The sequence below is a fragment of the Podarcis tiliguerta genome (genome assembly GCF_965153285.1).
Source record: "Podarcis tiliguerta genome assembly, chromosome: 8".
Lineage (NCBI taxonomy): Eukaryota > Metazoa > Chordata > Lepidosauria > Squamata > Lacertidae > Podarcis > Podarcis tiliguerta.
Window position 1 is genome coordinate 86,801,892 of NC_139541.1, and position 22,299 is coordinate 86,824,190.

A 22,299-nucleotide genomic window follows, 5' to 3' on the forward strand; every position below is an offset into this window, starting at 1 on the left:
GGAAGGATCCGGATTCCTGTCTGGGGTATGGGCTGCCTCCTGGGGCGAAGCTGGATTCCCCCCTAAGGGCAAAGGACCTTCTGCTTGAGGGAGGGAGGGGAGCCCTGGATTCCCCTCTGTTTCTGTCTTGCAAGAAACAAGGAAAAAGGAGGAAATATTGTATTCGCTGTTGCTACATTTTGTAGCGCGCTTCTTCCCCGCTTTCTGCTCTCGGTTTCTTGCGCTCAAGGAGTCGCGCAAAAGAGCCGAGCTCTCCTGGCGGATCGCGCGCTCCAGACACGGGGCTGCTGCTTCCTGACTTCGGATTGGCTGCCTGTCACTTTGGACGGTGCCGATTGGTCAATCCTGATGTTTCATTGAGGGGTTTTGGGACTCCATTGAAGGGTTTAGAAGCCTCTTGGCTGCAGATGACTAGGAGGGAAGTTTATATGTGGAGGGGGCCACTCAGGCTCGTCGTCCTGCGTGGATGTTTGGGATTTGGGGGTGTTTGGATGGCTTCTTAGTCCCCGGGTCTACCAACAGCTTGCGGGGTGAAAGGCCCGGAGGGGTCGCCTGAGGCCCCCCCCCCAACAAGGCTGCTTTGTTGTCTCTGCAAGGCCGTCCTCTGGGCGGTCCTTCTCCTCTTTTATTTCAACCCCTCGTCCCCAGGGGCCTGAGAGGGGATCCCACCCCCTACCCCCTAGCAAAGGAACGGGTTTCAGATGTATATATGATACAAAAGTATCCAGCTTGCCTGTGGGGCTGGTGGGGGAACGTAAGGGAACACTCTTGCAGGCCCCACGGCCTCCTCCAGCACTGGAAGAGCTACGCAGCGTTCCCGGAAAGGAGTCCTGGTGTTCTGGGACTGCCAGATGCTCTCTTGTGAGCCCCCGGTCTAGCAGAGTAAAAGAGGAGAGGAGGGATCTGGCCATATTTCTACTAATTACAGATTAAAGAACGGAAGACGTATGAGAGGAGCAGCCCTCATACAGACATCCTGCCTGGTAGCAAGACAGAGCAGAAAGAAAAAGTGCAATAGTAGTACCAGAGACGGAATTCACACAGACTGGATTCCTTCCTCACAGAACAGAGAGTAAACAAGAATCAGATGATCCTTGCAATGGGAGGAGTGAAATGCTAACAGAACGTGTGTCTTCTGCTTATAAATAGGCTCTTATTGGCAGAAAGTTCTTTCTGAATTTTAATAGGAATCTTCATTCCTGTTATCTTGAAGCCGTTGGTTCGGATGCCACCCTCCAGAGCAGGAGAAAACAAGGAGCCCCACCAATTTGCAGCTTGGAGACTCTGGAAGAGGAAGCACTGTGAACCTCTCTACTCATGACGTGAACCACCCTGGCATCTTCAGATCAAGGGCACTGCACAAATTTAATAGCTATAGAAATAATAAAGTACATTGCCCGCTTGTGTGGTAAGAATTTGCTTCTACGCCAGCTGTTTGTTACACATGTAAGGGAACATCTGAAATGAAAACACGGAACCAAGAGAAGGAGAGCCAACTCAGAGTCCTGCAGGGACCCAGTTTATTCAAACTATTGCAATAGGCCAGCCTTGCCATCCAGTTCTTCAGCAGAAGGGCTGGTTTGAAAAGGCTGCCAGGAGGCATATAGGAAGAAAGCTTATATACACAGCACACAAAGACTCATAAAATGCCACAACACTCTTCCACTTGAATCAAGAAAGGTCACAGGTCATGGGACGCGTGGCTCAATGCGGATATCAACTCCTCTGAAATTACCTTGGGGTGTCCCAGAGTGCCCAGGTCATTTGGGTCTCATATGTTGCAGCGTTCCCTTGGCAACCAGGCCACCGGTGGGGCTGTTGATGTTCCTCGTCCCTATCTTAGTTCTCATTTCCCAAAACGTGTCAAAGACCTTTGAGGAGAGGTGTGAGTTCTCACACGGATGCTAGCTCAACACAGATCTCTTTCCCAAAACATCATCTGCCCTTCTAGGGTCTGATAAGGATGGAAGCGGTAGGAAACTTACACAGGACAACTTTACAGGAGGGTGGAATGAGGGTTACAAAATGCAGGCATACAAAAGTCAAGCCTAATGCATCCTATCTAAAAGGCTGGATGCAATTAATACTAGGACACTTTGATCAAAATCTATAATATCTAATATTCAATCAACTATCACATTTTTTACACCAAGTCCCTCCTAGGAAAGTTCAGCATGGACAGCAACCTCATCAGTGTCGCCCAATCACTGTTGTCCCTCTGTCGAGGCATGACCTGAAGAAGGAATCCAACACCTTGGCCAAGGACTTGAAAGTCACAGCTCTGGGTATGTAGTAGGTATTAATATGGGGCACAAGATGTGGCAAGGAACCCAGCTGCAACCATTACCTCATATGAACTAAAGTCTCCTCCAATTAAATCTGTACAAAGCCACTACTGTAGTTTGCCCCACTGTGAGTTCTTTGATGGCCAACAAGACGGGCCCTGTGGCTGAAGCTCTTTCCACATGCTTGCCACTGTTAGGGTTTCTCCCCTGTATGAATTCTCTGATTCTCTGATCACTATCCATTTTTCTGAAGCTCTTTCCACACTCTTGTAACTGATAGGGTTTTTCTCATGGATTAACTCTTTGATGGGCCCTAAGATGGCATTTTGGAGTAAAGCTCTTTCCATACTAAAAGCACTGATAAGGTTACTCCCTTGTATGAATTCTTTGATGGGTTGTGAGACTGGTGCTCCGGGTGAATCTCTTTCCACATTCCAAGCACTGATATGGTTTCTCGCCTGTATGAATTTTTTGATGGACACTTAGCTGGTAGCTGTGACTGAAGCTCTTTCCACACTCCAATCAGTGATAGGGTTTCTCCCGTGTATGAATTCTTTGATGGGAAATGAAATTGTCCTTTCGACTGAAGCTCTTTCCACATTCCAAACACTGATAAGGTTTCTCTCCTGTATGAATTATTCTATGGGAAGTGAGATTGCTGCCCCTAATGAAGCTCTTTCCACATTCCAAACATTTATAGGGTTTCTCCCCTGTATGAATTCTCTGATGGTCAGTAAGCTGCCTTCTGAGAATAAATCTCTTTCCACATTCCAAGCAGTGATATGGTTTCTCCCCTGTATGAATTCTTTGATGGGAAGTGAAACTCTCTCTTCGACTGAAGCTCTTGTCACATTCTTGGCACTGATAGGGTTTCTCTGTTGTATGAATTATTTGATGGGACCTAAGTTGGCCTTTTTGAACGAAGCTTTTTCCACACTCCCAGCATTGATAAGGTTTCTCCCCTGTATGAATTCTTTGGTGGGAAGTGAAAGTTTCCTTTGTTCTGAAGCTCTTTCCACACTCCTGGCACTGGTAGGGTTTCTCCCCTGTATGAATTCTTTGGTGGGAAGTGAAACTGTCCTTTCGAATGAAGCTCTTTCCACATTCCAAGCACTGATAAGGTTTTTCCCTTGTATGAATTCTCTGATGGACCGTAAGCTTGGATCTCTGACGGAACCTCTTTCCACATTCCACGCACTGATAGGGTTTCTCCCCTGTATGGATCCTTTGATGGGAAGTGAGATGGGAGCTCTGAGTGAAGCTCTTTCCACATTCCAAACATTTATAGGGTTTCTCCCTTGTATGAATATTTTGATGGACACTTAGTTGGTAGCTGTGACTGAAGCTCTTTCCACATTCCAAGCACTGATGGGGTTTCTCCCCTGTATGAATTCTTTGATGAGTCATGAGATGGGAGCTCTGAGTGAAGCTCTTTCCACATTCCAAACATTTATAGGGTTTCTCCCCTGTATGAATAAGATGATGAACAGTAAGCTGGCCTCGGTGACTGAATCTCTTTCCACATTCCAAGCACTGATGGGGTTTCTTCTCAAGGAGATTTCTTTGATGGGAAGTGGAATGGGAGCTCTGCCTGAAGCTCTCTCCACAGTCTGAATCCTGATATGGCTCCTCCACTGTCTGGATCTCGTTGTGGTCTCCCTCGTTCTTCATCTCCAATTCATCACCACCTGCAACTAAGTGGCAAACAGATTAGAGCCTCAGGCATAATAATAATAATAATAATAATAATAATAATAATAATAATAATTTATTATTTATACCCCAGCCACTCTGGGTGGCTTCCAACAAAGATTAAAAATACATTTAAATGTGAGACATTAGAAAACTTCCCTAAACAGGGCTGCCTTCAGATGTCTTCTAAATGTCACATAGTTGTTTATCTCCTTGACATTTGATGGGAGGGCGTTCCACAGGGTGGGCTTATCACAGTGCAGGAACCACCAGCAGGCCCTTGGCACTGGACTTCTGTATCCGGGCAGAACGATGGGGGTGGAGACGCACCTTCAGGTATAGTGGGCCGAGGTCATTTAGGGCTTTCAAGGTCAGCACCAACTCTTTGAGTTGTGCTCGGAAACGTACTGGGAGCCAATGTAGGTCTTTCAGGACTGGTGTTATGTGGTCTCAGCGGCCGCCCCCAGTCACCAGTCTGGCTGCCGCATTCTGGATTAATTGCAGTTTCTGGGTCACCTTCAAAGGTTGCCCCACGGAGAGCGCATAGCAGTAGTCCATGCAGGAGATAACCAGAGCATGCACCACTCTGGCAACCACCTGGCTGGTCTTCATGCTTTGAAAAGGCAGGGTTGGAGGAAGAATATTGACAGGGAAAGCAGTCAACAGTCTTCCATCCAAGGCTGGCTGTGGGAGTGTTAGCATCCCAGGTGCTGTGGGTGGCGCTGTTGAGCCCCATCGAAAAATCAGAGGTTCCTCCCATAGAGAGATGTCTTGAATTACAAAGCAGATAGGATGATCCAAGAGGAAGCCTTACCGAGAGAGTCCAAGATCCCACGATTCTCCTCCATGACTTCCTTATGCAGAGCTCTCTGGTCAGGATCCAGCAACGCCCACTCCTCGTCTGTGAAATGGACAGCCACATCTTCAAAGCACACTGGACCCTAAAAGAAAAAGGTTGTCCTCTTAGACCAAATAAAGGTGAACTGTTACACTTTGTTGTCTTCTGCCTCTTAATTGATGTCCTGTTTTAATGGGAATCTTTTTCTGCCCATTTTATGGATGCATATTTAGTTGTGCTAATGAATTATTAATTGTGTACAGTGGTGCCTCTGGTTGCGAACGGGATTCGTTCCGGAGGCCGTTTGCAACCGGAAACTACTGCAACCCGAAGTGTCTGTTCTGCGCATGCGTGTGGGGCGGTCTACCACTTCTGCGTAACTTGAGAAACCCGGAAGTACCCCGGTCTGGTACCTCTGGTTTTCCGCGTTCGTAACCGGAAGGTAACATAACCTGATGGCAACGTAGCCAAAGGCACCACTGTATTTTAACGAGGGGTATTCAGAACCTGGTGTTTGTTGGTGTGTCTCCCCCTGAGTGTGGGTGTCCAATCTCACCCGTCTGGAGCTGAGAGCAGCACCCACTCCTCCGGACTTCAAAGAAGACAGACATTCAAAAACGCATGCAGAACAGGAGACAGGGAGGACCCTCCTGAAGCCCTATAGACATCTTCAATGTGCGCAGGGGAATGAGAGGAGGAAAGCCCCACTGTGGGACTGATGGGGTGAATCCTGGCCACTCTTTGGTATGGGGTGTGAACTGCTTAGAAGGCTCTTTGAGCCTTCAACCTCCTTCCTTGGCAGTTCCTCCCACCATTCCTCTGTGTCCCCCAGTCCATGACATCCTCTCCCCACATGGCCCCTTCCTCCTACCTGCTCTGGGTCCACAGGGGCAGCTTCCCCTCCACCACCAAGAAAAGATGGACATGCAGGTCTTGCTGGCATCGTTCCGTCTCCTGCGAGAGAAGAAGGTGAGTGGGAAGCCAAGAGCGCATGCTTCAAAACTACAGGTGCGCCTTCAGACAAGTAGGAGTTGCCACCTAAATGTGGACGTTTGTACCCATTTGACATACTAGTTGCGCAAAAATACATCTCCCTTTCTCTGGACTCTGGGTCCCCTGTGACGCCCCCCCCCCAAATATTAAACGAGTTCACAGATTAGTTTCAGAATCCACAAAATGTGACCCAACAGAGAAAAAACTCCTTCCTCCATACCCAGAGGCCTCACTCTGGCGTCCAACGGAGTCTTCTCTGCCTCAGAAGAAGCAAGACCCATTTCTGCTAACAGATCCGTCCCCTGAAAGAGCAACAAGGATTCAAAAAGGTAGATTAGAAATGGACTGGCTTAGGACACAAACAATTTAGGGCTGTCCGATATCATTCATTGGATGCTTTCCAAAAAAGGATGGGCCATTAGGAAATGATTTGGGAATACTCTCCCTCCTCTTTGGAGCCCCTTGGGAGTATCCAGAGGAAAGTCTCTCTCGCCTGCTGCTCTGCCTGCTTCCTCTCCTCTGCCTGACTCAGGAGGAAACCTTCGGCCAGGGCCACTGCCTGGGAACTGGTCTCCGCTCCACATTCCCTCACCCAGCTCTCCATCCTTGGAGGAAGGACAGCCAGGAACTGCTCCAAGATCACCAGGTCCAGCATCTCAGCTTTTGTGTGCCTTTCTGGCTTCAACCATTGACGGCAAAGGTGGTAGAGTTGGCTGCAAACCTCTCGGGGTCCTTTGGCCTCCTGGTAGCAGAACTGCCTCAACTGTTGGCTCTGCACCTCTGAGCAGAGGGTGTCCTCCTCACCTGGGTTCTTCTTCATACAGTTTTCCCAGAATCCTCCACTGCTCCCCGTTTCCACGGCATGGCCTCTTCCTGCTTCAGGGCCAGCTGAGTCTTGCTCATCCATCTCTGTTTTCTGGATACCTCCAGGAGATCGGAAGGAGTCCCTAGGTCTTCTGCCAAGTTCTGCCTGTCCTAATGAGAGGTTTTAGCAAATCCTAAAAAACAAATACATTTTTCTGATATAAAATTGATACACAGTAAGGGGGAGAAAAGGGTTCCCTGGGCAAGCATGGAGAAGTATTGGCAGGAATCACAGCCCAGACTCAGAGTTTCTTTTTTAAAAGAGAAAGAATGAAGTCAGAATTGACAAGTGAGTCATTTGTACCAAGTGTAATTTGGACTCAAGGCAAGAGTGGGGGTCCCTCCCCCCCCCCAAATGCCAAGGCACATTTCTTTCCAGCGCCTGTCTCCTTTTCCAGGACGTGGAATCTCCCCTGTTCTCAAGACAGACTACTGGGGTGGGGTCCCTTTTTCCTTTGTTCTGAGGGCCAGATCCTGACCTGACCAAAGGACAGCTCTCGAAAGCAAGAAAAGTAGGACTGCCCTTCATTCTGTGATTGCAAGTGGCTTTAAGTTCTTTTCAGTATTGTGTTTTAATCTTGTAATCTGCCTTGGGAACGGAGGGTGAAAGATGGGATGGGGATGATGATGGTGGTGAAGGTGTTACATAGCTTAACCCCCCACCCAGCCCCACTTGCTTGGAGGTTCTTTGGCATCCAGCATGGTCCCTCAGGTGGCCTCGGGGACTGGCAGTGCCCACTTGAAGCTCCAGCCACCGTCCCTTTGGCACAGAGAGGATGTGGCCATGGGGCTTCCTGCTCCGGATCCCATGGGATGGTTGCAAGGTCCTCTGTGTGGAACTGCCCTGGAAGACGGCTCCGAAACTGGCCCCTAATGGCTGGATTCCCCTTTTTATTTGTGGGATATTCATGGGTCTGCCCCTCCTCATTGAATATCCATTTACCGTATTTTTTGCTCCATAACACTCACTTTTTTCCTCCTAGAAAGTAAGGTGAAATGTCTGTGCGTGTTATGGAGTGAATGCCTGCGGATGGCGGGGGGATCAGCTGCAGTCGTGAGCAAAGGATCCATGGTTCCCCTTCCTTCCCTCCTCTGTAGCTCGCTTTGAAACAGCAGAGCGGGAGAAGAGCCACTGAGTGGGGAGAAGAGAGGGACAGAGAGCCTGGTTACAAAGCACGGATCCACATGGATCCTCAGGATTTTTGCACTGGGTCACCCCAAATTCACCATCAGATCACATGTCTGTGGCCACAGCATGAACCACAAAAATCATACATCCACTGTTTCGTTTAGAATATTTTTTTTTCTTGTTTTCTTCCTCTAAAAACTATGTGCGTGTTATGGTCGGATGCGTGTTATAGAGCGAAAAATACGGTATGTCATTTAAATTCTACTGGATATTGATCCAGAGCAGAACTCTCACATATAGTTAGCAGAGTAAAAAGTCAAACACATTGCAGGATTCCCAAAAAATAGATCAGCGGCAATTATATATTTCATCCAGCAGAGCTTTACTGCTAGCCAAGGCAAACGAGCATAACGGTCACAAATCCAACACATCCAGGATTGGCACTGCCCAGTTGCAGCAGAAGTGCAGAGTGTTTGAGGACCGGGACATTCGCAGGGAAGCCAAAATGCTTGTTGACAAAGCTATTGCACTACCAACCTTGCTGTATGCTTGTGAAATATGGACCACTTATAAAGGCCATCTCCAACTCCTGAAAAGATTCCATCAACGGTGTCCCAAAAATATTTTACACATCACTTGGGAAGACAGGAGAACTAATGCCAATGTCCTGGAAGAAGCAAAGATCACCAGTGTTGAAGCAATGATTCTTCAACATCAACTTCGCTGGATTGGTCATGTTGTGCAGATGCCTGATGATTTTCTTTCAAAACAACTACTCTATTCCGAACTTAATGAGACGCGGGTGGCAATGTGGGTTAAACCATAGAGCCTAGGACTTGCCGATCAGAAGTCCCCACTGTGGAAGGACGTGTGGATCCAGAACTGGCCTCCACAGCCACTTACGGACTCACTGTTCAAACCGTGTTCGTGGAAGACCATCTTACTCGGCTACCAGGGATCGCCCAAGAAGAAGAATATAAACTCCCCCCCGCCCCCCCCGGCCGCCTTGGGACTAGCCCCCTTCTTCCCCCTGCGCTCCATGATCACTGCAGATGGTGACAGCAGCCATGAAATTAAAAGACGCCTGCTTTTTGGGAGGAAAGCAATGACAAACCTAGACAGCATTTTAAAAAGTAGAGACATCACCTTGCCAACAAAGGTCCGTATAGTAAAAGCTATGGTTTTCCCAGCAGTGATGTATGGAAGTGAGAGCTGGACCATCAAGAAGGCTGATCGCCGAAGAATTGATGCTTTTGAATTGTGGTGCTGGAGGAGACTCTTGAGAGTCCCATGGACTGCAAGAAGATCAAACCTATCCATTCTGAAGGAAATCAGCTCACTGGAAGGACAGATCGTGAAGCTGAGGCTCCAAGACTTTGGCCACCTCAGGAGAAGAGAAGACTCCCTGGAAAAGACCCTGATGTTGGGAAAGATGGAGGGCACAAGGAGAAGGGGACGACAGAGGATGAGATGGTTAGACAGTGTTCTCGAAGCTACAAACATGAACCTGACCAAACTGCGGGAGGCAGTGGAAGACAGGAGTGCCTGGCGTGCTCTGGTCCAGGGGGTCACGAAGAGTCGGACACGACTGAACGACTAAACAACAACAACCCCCCTGCGCCCCATGGGGAAGAGAGAGGAGACTTACAAGATCCCAAGGGTGCCACCGACGCAGCTCCTGGAAAGGAGACGAAAACCTCCCCCGGGAAGAGAGGAAATGGGGGGCGGGGGGCGGGAGGGGGCCTCGTCCTCCCCCCCTTATTTCCTGTCCTCTCTAGGAATGCAGCTCAGTTCCTTTTAACCCTTGCAAGGCGGAGCACATCAAACGCACATCCTCTCTATTCCGGAGCCCGGGAGGAGCCTCGGACTTTGCAGACGCGTCGAGGCGCCTTATTTGCGGAGACCGAAATGAATACACAGGGGGCGGGAGACCCAGGACGCCCAAAGGGGGAAGAGAAAGGAGACTCACCGGATCCCCGAAGGCGCCCCCGAGGCAGCACTTGCGGAGCAGAGAGACAACAGCCCCCCCCCCCCCCGCTTGCAGGAAGGGACGGGGAGGAAGGGTCTTTGGCTCTGGGGGACGTGGCCCCCTTTATTCCCAATCCTCTCCCGGAACCCAGCCCAGCTCCTTTGAACCCTGGGCGAGCCGGGCTCCTCCCCTCTTCCTCTGCAAAGCAGGAGCCCCGGGCATCGCAGCCCCAAGGGGGGTCGTATTTGCATCCCTCCCACCGTCACCAAAACGTCGCGCCATGGTCACAAAAGAGGAGTGGTTGTCATGCATCAAGGAGAAAGTGTCCCCCCCCCCCCGTCATCCCAGCTCCCACCGCCTTGGAAGGAGCTGCTTCCCCAAAGAGCAAGACCGGGATTCACACCTCCCGCCAGTCGCGAGGCCTTCCTGCGCTTCTCCTCTGGAAGGATCCGGATTCCTGTCTGGGGTATGGGCTGCCTCCTGGGGCGAAGCTGGATTCCCCCCTAAGGGCAAAGGACCTTCTGCTTGAGGGAGGGAGGGAGGGAGGGGAGCCCTGGATTCCCCTCTGTTTCTGTCTTGCAAGAAACATTGTATCCGCTGTTGCTACATTTTGTGGCGCGCTTCTTCCCCCCTTTCTGCTCTCGGTTTCTTGCGCTCAAGGAGTCGCGCAAAAGAGCCGAGCTCTCCTGGCGGATCGCGCGCTCCAGACACGGGGCTGCTGCTTCCTGACTTCGGATTGGCTGCCTGTCACTTTGGACGGCGCCGATTGCTCAATCCTGATGTTTCATTGAGGGGATTCGGGACTCCATTGAAGGGTTTACAAGCCTCTTGGCTGCAGAACGGGGAGGGGGGTTTCTATGGGTGGGGGCCACTCAGGCTCGTCGTGGGATTTGTGGGTGTTTCGATGGCTTCTTAGTCCCCGGCTCTACCAACAGCTTGCGGGGTGAAAGGCCCGGAGGGGTCGCCTGAGGCCCCCCCCCCAACAAGGCTGCTTTGTTGTCCTGCAAGGCCGTCCTCCGGGCGGTCCTTCTCCTCTTTTATTTCACCCCCTCATCCCCAGGGGCCTGAGAGGGGATCCCACCCCCTACCCCCTAGCAAAGGAACGGGTTTCAGATATATTTTTGATACAAAAGTATCCAGCTTGCCTGTGGGGCTGGTGGGGGAATGTAAGGGAACACTCTTGCAGGCCCCACGGCCTCCTCCAGCACTGGGACAGCTACACAGCGTTTCCGGGAAGGAGTCCTGCTGTTCTGGGACTGCCAGCTGCTCTCTTGTGAGCCCCCGGTCTAGCAGAGTAAAAGAGGAGAGGAGGGATCTGGCCATATTTCTACTAATTACAGATTAAGGAACGGAAGACGTATGAGAGGAGCAGCCCTCATACAGACATCCTGTCTCGTCGCAAGACACAGCAGAAAGAAAAAGTGCAATAGTACCAGAGACGGAATTCACACAGACTGGATTCCTTCCTCACAGAACAGAGAGTAAACAAGAATCAGATGATCCTTGCAATGGGAGGAGTGAAATGCTAACAGAACGTGTGTCTTCTGCTTATAAATAGGCTCTTATTGGCAGAAAGTTCTTTCTGAATTTTAATAGGAATCTTCATTCCTGTTATCTTGAAGCCGTTGGTTCGGATCCCACCCTCCAGAGCAGGAGAAAACAAGGAGCCCCACCAATTTGCAGCTTGGAGGCTCTGGAAGAGGAAGCACTGTGAACCTCTCTACTCGTGACGTGAACCACCCTGGCATCTTCAGATCAAGGGCACTGCACAAATTTAATAGCTATAGAAATAAGAAAGTACGTTACCTGCTTGTGTGGTAAGAATTTGCTTCTACGCCAGCGGTTTGTTACACATGTAAGGGAACATCTGAAAAAAAAAAACACGGAACCAAGAGAAGGAGAGCAAACTCAGAGTCCTGCAGGGACCCAGTTTATTCAAACTATTGCAATAGGACAGCCTTGCCATCCAGTTCTTCAGCAGAAGGGCTGGTTTGAAAAGGCTGCCAGGAGGCACATTAGAAGAAAGCTTGTATACACAGCACACAAAGACTCATAAAATGCCACAACACTCTTCCACTTGAATCAAGAAAGGTCACAGGCCATGAGATGCGTGGCTCAATGTGGATAGAGACTCCTCTGAAATTACCTTGGGATTCACCAGAGTGCCCAGGTCATTTGGGTCTCATATGTCTCACTTTGACACCATACCCATGGCAACCAGGACTTCCATGGGACTGTTGATTTTCCTATTCCCTATCTTAGTTCCTCTGAAATTACCTTGGGGTGTCCCAGAGTGCCCAGGTCATTTGGTTCTCATATGTTGCAGCGTTCCCTTGGCAACCAGGCCCACGGTGGGGCTGTTGATGTTCCTCCTCCCTATCTTAGTTCTCCCCAAAACGTGTCAAAGACCTTTGAGGAGAGGTGTGAGTTCTCACATGGATGCTAGCTCAACACAGATCTCTCTCCCAAAACATCATCTGCCCTTCTAGGGTCTGAAAAGGATGGAAGCGGTAGGAAACTTACAGGAGGGTGGAATGAGGGTTACAAAATGCAGGCATACAAAAGTCAAGCCTAATGCATCCTATCTAAAAGGCTGGATGCAATTAATACTAGGACACTTTGATCAAACTCTATAATATCTAATATTCAATCAACTATCACATTTTTTACACCAAGTCCTTCCTAGAAAAGTTCAGCATGGACAGCAACCTCATCAGTGTCGCCCAATCACTGTTATCCCTCTGTCCAGGCATGACCTGAAGACGGAATTCAACAGCTTGGCCAAGGACTTGAAAGTCACAGCTCTGGGTACGTAGTAGGTATTAATATGGGGCACCAGATGTGGCAAAGAACCCAGCTGCAACCATTACCTCATATGAACTAAAGTCTCCTCCAATTAAATCTGTACACAGCCACTACTGTAGTTTGCCCCACTGTGAGTTCTTTGATGGCCAACAAGACGGGCCCTGTGGCTGAAGCTCTTTCCACATGCTTGCCACTGTTAGGGTTTCTCCCCTGTATGAATTCTCTGATGGGACATGACACTATCCATTTTTCTGAAGCTCGTAACTGATAGGCTTTTTCTCATGGATTAACTCTTTGATGGGCCCTAAGATGGCATTTTGGAGTAAAGCTCTTTCCACACTAAAAGCACTGATAAGGTTACTCCCTTGTATGAATCCTTTGATGGGTTGTGAGATTGGTGCTCCGGGTGAATCTCTTTCCACATTCCAAGCACTTATATGGCTTCTCCCCTGTATGAATTCTTTGATGGACACTTAGCTGGTAGCTGTGACTGAATCTCTTTCCACATTCCAAGCACTGATATGGTTTCTCCCCTGTATGAATTCTTTGATGGGTAGTGAAACTCTCTCTTCGACTGAAGCTCTTGTCACATTCTTGGCACTGATAGGGTTTCTCTGTTGTATGAATTAATTGATGGGACATAAGGTGGCCTTTTTGAATGAAGCTTTTTCCACACTCCCAGCACTGATAAGGTTTCTCCCCTGTATGACTTCTCTGATGGACAGTGAAAGTCTCCTTTGTTCTGAAGCTCCTTCCACACTCCTGGCACTGGTAGGGTTTCTCCCCTGTATGAATTCTTTGGTGGGAAGTTAATCTGTCCTTTTTTCTGAAGCTCTGCCCACAATCTTGGCACTGATAAGGTTTTTCCCTTGTATGAATTCTCAGATGGACAGTAAGCTTGTATCTTTGACGGAACCTCTTTCCACATTCCACGCACTGATAGGGTTTCTCCCCTGTATGAATTCTTTGATGAATCGTGAGATGGGAGCTCTGAGTGAAGCTCTTTCCACATTCCAAACATTTATAGGGTTTCTCCCCTGTATGAATAAGTTGATGAACAGTAAGCTGGCCTCGGTATCTGAATCTCTTTGCACATTCCAAGCACTGATGAGGTTTCTTCTCAAGGAGATTTCTTTGATGGGAAGTGGAAGGGGAGCTCTGCCTGAAGCTCTTGCCACAGTCTGAACCCTGATATGGCTCCTCCACTGTGTGGATTTCGTTGTGGTCTCCCTCGTTCTTCATCTCCAATTCATCACCACCTGCAACTAAGTGGCAAACAGATTAGAGCCTCAGGAATAACAACAACAACAACAACAATTTATTATTTATACCCGAGCCACTCTGGGTGGTTTCCAACAAAGATTAAAAATACATTAAAATGTGAGACATTAGAAAATTTCCCTAAACAGGGCTGCCTTCAGATGTCTTCTAAATGTCACATAGTTGTTTATCTCCTTGACATTTGATGGGGGGGGGGGCGTTCCACAGGGTGGGCTTATCACAGTGAAGGAACCACCAGCAGGCCCTTGGCACTGGACTTCAGTATCTGGGCAGAACGATGGGGGTGGAGACGCTCCTTCAGGTATAGTGGGCCGAGGTCATTTAGGGCTTTCAAGGTCAGCACCAACTCTTTGAGTTGTGCTCGGAAACGTACTGGGAGCCAATGTAGGTCTTTCAGGACTGGTGTTATGTGGTCTCAGCGGCCGCCCCCAGTCACCAGTCTGGCTGCCGCATTCTGGATTAATTGCAGTTTCTGGGTCACCTTCAAAGGTTGCCCCATGGACAGCACATAGCAGTAGTCCATGCAGGAGATAACCAGAGCATGCACCACTCTGGCAACCACCTGGCTGGTCTTCATGCTTTGAAAAGGCAGGGCCGGAGGAAGAATATTGACAGGCAAAGCAGTCAACAGTCTTCCACCCAAGGCTGGCTGTGGGAGTGTTAGCATCCCAGGTGCTGTGGGTGGCGCTGTTGAACCCCCTTCCAAAAATCAGAGGTTCCTCCCATAGAGAGATGTCTTGAATTACAAAACAGATAGGATGATCCAATAGGGAGCCTTACCAAGAGAGTCCAAGATCCGACGATTCTCCTCCATGACTTCCTTATGCAGAGCTCTCTGGTCAGGATCCAGCAACGCCCACTCCTCGTCTGTGAAATGGACAGCCACATCTTCAAAGCACACTGGACCCTAAAAGAAAAAGAAAAAGGTTGTCCTCTTAGACCAAATAAAGGTGAACTGTTACACTTTGTTGTCTTCTGCCTCTTAATTGATGTCCTGTTTTAATGGGAATCTTTTTCTGCGCATTTTATGGATGCATATTTTGTTGGGCTAATGGAATTATTCATTGTGTACAGTGGTGCCTCTGGTTGCGAACAGGATTTGTTCCGGAGGCCGTTTGCAACCGGAAACTACTGCAACCCGAAGTGTCTGTTCTGCGCATGCGTGTGGGGCGGTCTACCACTTCTGCGTAACTTGAGAAACCCGGAAGTAACCTGGTCTGGTACTTCTGGTTTTCCGCGTTCGTAACCAGAAGGTAACATAACCTGATGGCAACGTAGCCAAAGGCACCACTGTATTTTAACGAGGGGTATTCAGAACCTGGTGTTTGTTGGTGTGTCTCCCCCTGAGTGCGGGTGTCCAATCTCACCCGTCTGGAGCTGAGAGCAGCACCCACTCCTCCGGACTTCAAAGAAGACAGACATTCAAAAACACATGCAGAACAGGAGACAGAACCAAGGGAACGGAAGTGATAGGAACTGTCTTCCGTTCTCACGCTTCCAAGCATGGAATGTAAACATAGGACATGTGATCTAACACTCACACATCCAGTGACGGGAGAAGGAAACTATTAACAGTGCTCTTCAAATCATTCTTCAGATCATGTGCACAAACATTCCCGTTTTCCACATGGAAGGACCCCCTTCCTTCTGTCCCTCTGTGCTGTTCTGGCCGGGTGGGGAGGACCCTCCTGAAGCCCTATAGACATCTTCAATGTGCGCAGGGGAATGAGAGGGGGAAAGCCCCACTGTGGGACTGATGGGGTGAATCCTGGCCACTCTTTCGTATGCGGTGTGAACTGCTTAGAAGGCTCTTTGAGCCTTCAACCTCCTTCCTTGGCAGTTCCTCCCACCATTCCTCTGTGTCCACCAGTCCATGACATCCTCTCCCCACATGGCCCCTTCCTCCTACCTGCTCTGGTTTGAGTCGGCTGCAAACCTCTCGGGGTCCTTTGGCCTCCTGGTAGCAGAACTGCCTCAACTGCTGGCTCTGCACCTCTGAGCAGAGGGTGTCCTCCTCACCCAGGATCTTCTGCACGGAGTTTTCCCAGAATTCCCCACTGCTCCCCGTTTCCATGGCATGGCCTCTTCCTGCTTCAGGGCCAGCTGAGTCTTGCTCATCCATCTGGGCTCTCCGGAAGTCTCCAAGAGATCGGAAGGAGTCCCTTCGTCTTCTGCCAAGTTCTGCCTGTCCTAATGAGAGGTTTTGGCAAATCCTAAAAAGCAAATACATTTTTCTGATATAAAATTGATACACAGTAAGGAGGAGAAAAGGGTTCCCTGGGCAAGCATGGAGAAGTATTGGCAGGAATCACAGCCCAGACTCAGAGTTTCTTTTTTAAAGGAGAAAGAATGAAGTCAGAATTGACAAGTGAGTCATTTGTACCAAGTGTAATTTGGACTCAAGGCAAGAGTGGGGGTCCCTCCCACCCCAAACGCCAGGGCACATTTATTTCCAGTGCCTGTCTCCTTTTCCAGAACGTGGAATCTCCCCTGTTCTCAAGACAGACTACTGGGGTGGGGTCCCTTTTTCCTTTGTCCTGAGGGCCAGATCCTGACCTGACCAAAGGACAGCTCTCGAAAGCAAGAAAAGTAGGACTGCCCTGCATTCTGTGATTGTAAGTGGCTTTAAGTTCTTTTCAGTATTGTGTTTTAATCTTGTAATCTGCCTTGGGAACGGAGGGTGAAAGATGGGATGGGGATGATGATGATGGTGAAGGTGTTACATAGCTTAACCCCCCCCCTCAGCCCCACTTGCTTGGAGGTTCTTTGGCATCCAGCATGGTCCCTCAGGTGGCCTCGGGGCCTGGCAGTGCCCACTTGAAGCTCCAGCCACCATCCCTTTGGCACAGAGAGGATGTGGCCATGGGGCTTCCTGCTCCGGATCCCATGGGATGGTTGCAAGGTCCTCTGTGTGGACTGCCCTGGAAGACGGCTCCGAAACTGGCCCCTAATGGCTGGATTCCCCTTTTTATTTGTGGCATATTCATCCCACCTTTTTCTCCAATCCATGGGTCTGCCCCTCCTCATTGAATATCCATTTACCGTATTTTTTGCTCTATAACGCTCACTTTTTTCCTCCTAGAAAGTAAGGGGAAATGTCTGTGCGTGTTATGGAGCGAATGCCTACGTATGGTGGGGGGATCAGCTGCAGTCGTGAGCAGAGGATCCATGGTTCCCCTTCCTTCCCTCCTCCGTAGCTCACTTTGCTCACTTTGAAACAGCAAAGCGGGAGAAGAGCCACCTAGTGGGGAGAAGAGAAGGACAGAGAGCCTGGTTACAAAGCGTGGATCCACATGGATCCTCAAGATTTTTGCACTGGGTCACCCTAAATTCACCATCAGATCACATAGCATGTCCATGGCTACAGCTTGCACCAAAAAAATCACGCACCCACTGTTGCTTGGGGCCACAGTGGTGCAAAAACATGGTTACAAAGCGTGGATCCACATGGATCCTCAGGATTTTTGCATTGGGCTACCCCAAACTCACCGTCAGATCACATGTCTGTGGCCACAGCATGAACCACAAAAATCATACATCCACTTTTTCGTTTAGAATATTTTTTTCCCTTGTTTTCCTCCTCTAAAAACTATGTGCGTGTTATGGTCAGATGCGTGTTATAGAGCGAAAAATACAGTATGTCATTTAAATTCTACTGGATACTTGCAGAAATGGGGGGAGTGAAGAAGGAGACGAGGGGATAAATTCGGGAGAAGAGAGTGAAAAGGAAAAGACAGACAACAAAGAACAGGAGCTTTAACTTAGATTAGATAAAGACTTATTTGCATACAAGTGATGGCTTTAAAAGTTCTATCTTGGAATGTGAATGGGCTCAATAACAAAAAGAAAAGGAATCAGACTGCGCATATACTTCTAAAAAAGAATCTTGATTTAATTTGTCTTCAAGAGACGCATGTAACGAGAAAACATAAGAGTAGTTTGAGTAATAGGAGATTAGGGCTGGAGTTTGTGACATCAGACAGGGTTAAGAAAAGAGGAGTGGTACTATATATAAAGGAAAAACTTGACCCAAAAATATTATACAAAGATGAACAAGGGAGAATAATAGTAGTACAAATTACGTTTCAAGGGGTAAAAATAATTGTCGTTGAAATATATGCTCCGAATGACAAAAAATCAACTTTCTTTTCAGAACTATGAAACAAACTATTAGAATGGATGGATCAAAAAATGATATTGATGGGTGACTTTAATGGAGTGGTATCACCTGACCTAGATAGATCAGCAAAACAGTTAAAGAGAAAGGAAGGCAAGCTACCCAAAACTTTTTTTGAAATGGCCAACAATATGGGAATAATTGATGCTTGGAGATTTAAAAACCCGTGTGTAAAACAATATACCTTTTTCTCAAACCCGAACCAGAGTTGGGGGAGAAAAGATAGTATTTGGGTTTCGCAGGGAATTGACACAGAGTCTAATCAAATCCGAAATTCTCCCACAAACTATATCGGATCATAACCCAGTATTTATGGAGATAAAGGGTCAGGATGTTAGAGCATCCAGATGGAGAATGAATGAATATTTATTTAATGACCAAAAGGTAGTAAATAAGGCAAAGGAAACATTCAAAGAATATCTTAAATGGAACCGAAATAAAGGAACAGCCGTAGAGACGGTTTGGGACGCGGGAAAGGCAGTAATGAGGGGCTTCTCAATTCAGAAAAATAGTCACTTAAGAAAAGAAAAAGAGAAAAGAAAAGAGGAGATCCTACTGCAGCTTATGGAGAATGAAAGACAATTGACTACAAAACCAGGAGAGGAGACAATAAAACAAAATATAAAGATATTACAAGCCCAGTATTCTATGATAGTAAATCAGGAGATTGAATGGAAAATTAAAATGATGAAACAAAAACGCTTTGAGTCAGCTAATAAAATAGGGAAATACCTGGCGTGGCAATTAAGAGAAAGGAAAAAACAAAACATGATCTGTAAGATAAGAGATGGAGAAAGGATAGTAGAAGAGCCAAAAGAAATAAAAAGGATATTCCAAAGATATTACAAAGACCTATATAAAAGAGAGAAGGAACAGGATTCTGAAATAGAAACCTATTTGGGAAAACATCACTTACAACAGATCACAACAGAAGAAAATGAAATCTTAAACCAGAAGATTACAGAAGATGAGATAAAGAAGGCAATAAAAAAAATGAAAAGTGGAAAAGCACCGGGGCCGGATGGCCTACCGGCCAAATATTACAAAATGTTAAGCGACCAATTGATACCAATTCTAGGGGAAGTTATGAATAAAATCTTAGAAGAGGGAACGATCCCGAACACCTGGAAGGAAGCCTATATCACATAAATGCCTAAAAAAGAGGTAGACGCTTTAGAAGTGAAGAATTACAGACCGATTTCACTTTTAAATAACGATTATAAATTGTTCGCGGATATAATGGCTGAAAGGTTAAAAAAAGTTTTGATTAGTAGAATTCACAAAGACCAAATGGGCTTCCTACCAGGGAGACAACTGAAGGATAACGTGAGAAATGTGATAGATATTATTGAATACTTGAAAAATAGAATAGACAAGCAGGCGGCCTTGATATTTATCGATGCCGAAAAGGCATTCGACAATGTTTCTTTGTGCTTCCTGACTGAAAACCTAAAAAAGATGGGAATGGGAGAAAGATTTAGAAAGGACATTGAAGCTATCTATTCTGAGCAAAAAGCAAAACTTGTAATAAATAACACCACATCGGAATATTTTGATATATCTAAAGGGACTAGACAAGGTTGCCCCCTGTCTCCTTTATTGTTTACAACAGTGCTAGAAGTACTTATTAAGAACCTGAGGGAAACAACAGAGGTTAAAGGAGTCAAGGTGGGCATTAATGAATACAATATTAAAGCCTTTGCGGATGACATTGTACTAACATTGGAAGTTCCAAAAGATAATGTGGAAAAGGCTCTAAAAAAATTGGAAGAATTTGGTGCTGTGGCTGGATTTAAAGTGAATATGAATAAGACTAAAATGTTGACCAAAAATTTAAGTAAAGAAGACAATATAGACCTAGAACAAAGGACAGGAATTAAGATAGTACAGAAGGTGAAATATCTTGGAGTGTGGATCACAACCAAGAATATCAACCTCTACAAGGACAACTACGAGGTCACCTGGAGGGGCATTAAGAAAGATCTAGAAATTTGGGAGAGAATGAAATTATCCTTCCTGGGGAGGATAGCGGTTGTTAAAATGCACATACTACCCAGAATGCTTTTTCTGTTTCAAACTATACCTATACTTAAAGGGTTAAAACAGTGTAAAGAGTGGCAAAGAGCCTTAGCGAGATACATCTGGCAGGGAAAAAGACCGCGAATAAAAATGAAAATATTGGTAGACAAAAAAGAGAGGGGGGGCTTCTCCCTACTGGATTTAAGCATATACTATGAAGCGGCATGCCTATTGTGGCTTAAAGACTGGATAAGATTGGAAAATAGAGACATCTTGGACTTGGAGGGCTTCGACAATAGGTTCGGGTGGCATGCGTACTTATGGTACGGAAAGGTGAAGGCACATAGAAGCTTCCTGAACCATGTTTTCAGAGGACCAATATTTCAAGCATGGGAGAGAAATAAAAACTTGCTGGAAAGGAAGACACCTTGGTGGATCTCGCCAATAGAGGTCCTAACGGTTAAAAAAACCAATATGGGAGGGAAGAATGCCACCTATGAAGAACTTATACGGAAAACTGATCAAGGCATTAAACTCAGACCATATGAAGAGATCAAAAATTCATTTACTGGGTGGATACAATACCACCAGGTAAATGATTTGTTGAAAGAAGATAAAAAGAACCTAGGGTTTGAAGATAAAAAATCTAAATTTAGTATAGAAATCATAGAAGGTAAAAATAAAATATTGGCTAAGATATATGATATTTTACTGGAGTGGTACACAAAAGACGAGGAGGTGAAGGAGGCTATGACTAAATGGGCAGTGGATATTGGGTATAATATTGAGTTTGAGAAGTGGCTGGAATTGTGGAACATCAATATGAAGTTTACGGCGTGTACGGTACTAAAGGAAAATCTATGGAAAATGATATATAGATGGTACCATACACCAGTGAAGTTAGCCAAAATCTATAGGCTGAAAAATAAGAAATGTTGGAAATGTGGAGAGGCAGAGGGAGACCTCTACCACATGTGGTGGGCATGCAGTAAGGCGAAGGGCTTTTGGGAAATGATTTACAATGAACATTAAAAAAAATTCAAATATATTTTTCCCAAAAAGCCTGAAGCCTTTCTGTTAGGAATGATGGGTAAAGAAATTAAAAAAGAAGATAAGATACTATTCTTATATGCCACTACAGCCGCAAGAATCTTGCTAGCGCAAAACTGGAAAACAGAAGTTATACCCAGTATAAGTGATTGGCAGGTTAAGTTGATAAATTATGCCGAGCTCGCTAGAATAACAGGAAGACTAAGGGATCAAGACGAACAGAAATTTCATGACAATTGGAATAAATATTTGATTTATCTTGGAACTAATTTTCAGACGACACTGGCGGGCCTGAATTAACTCTAACAGTAAATGATACAGGATTAAAACGATAAAATACATGAATACAATTTTATCTGATACTTACCAAAAGTGTGGAAGGAAGTCTATGGCTCGGCGGAGCCTAAAAGAATTTTGTGTTGTATTTTTGATTTGTTGATTTGATGTGATACGCGCAAGTTATGGTATAAATTTTGTATTTGTTCTTATGTATAAATGAGCAATATTAATAAAAATTTACTTGCAAAAAATAAATAAATTCTACTGGATATTGATCCAGAGCAGAACTCTCACATATAGTTAGCAGAGTAAAAAGTCAAACACATTGCAGGATTCCCCAAAAATAGATCAGAGGCAATTATATATTTCATCCAGCAGAGCTTTACTGCTAGCCAAGGGAAATGAGCATAACGGTCACAAATCCAACACATCCAGGATTGGCACTGCCCAGTTGCAGCAGAAGTGCAGAGTGTTTGAGGACCGGGACATTCGCAGGGAAGCCAAAATGCTGGTTGACAAAGCTATTGCACTACCAACCTTGCTGTCTGCTTGTGAAACATGGACCACTTATAAAGGCCATCTCCAACTCCTCAAAAGATTCCATCAAAATATTTTACACATCACTTGGGAAGACAGGAGAACTAATGCCAGTGTACTGGAAGACGCAAAGATCACGAGTGTTGAAGCAATGATTCTTCAACATCAACTTCGCTGGACTGGTCATGTTGTGCAGATGCCTGATGATCGTCTTCCAAAGCAACTACTCTATTCCAAACTTAAAAATGGAAAGCATAAAGCTGGTGGTCAAAAGAGGATGAAAGATCGTCTCAAGGCAAATCTTTACAAAGTAGTATAAACACCGACAACTGGGAAACACTGGCCTGCGAGCGCCCCAGTTGGAGAACAGCCTTGACCAAA

General features: G+C 46.6%; 1 protein-coding gene across 1 annotated transcript; it reads right to left on the minus strand.

Annotated features, from left to right (window-relative positions):
* Positions 1-316: 316 nt before the first annotated feature.
* Positions 317-21,964, minus strand: LOC310683563 (uncharacterized protein; the record flags this gene model as incomplete). The annotated part of the gene is made up of 5 exons (XM_083453497.1): positions 21,919-21,964; positions 15,766-16,069; positions 14,637-14,763; positions 3,566-3,979; positions 317-411 (listed from the first exon to the last, which is right to left on the minus strand). The coding sequence occupies exons 1-5, from the start codon at positions 21,939-21,941 to the stop codon at positions 317-319; spliced, it is 963 nt and encodes a 320-aa protein (XP_083309623.1). The 5' UTR covers positions 21,942-21,964.
* Between the last annotated feature and the right edge of the window lie 335 nt (positions 21,965-22,299).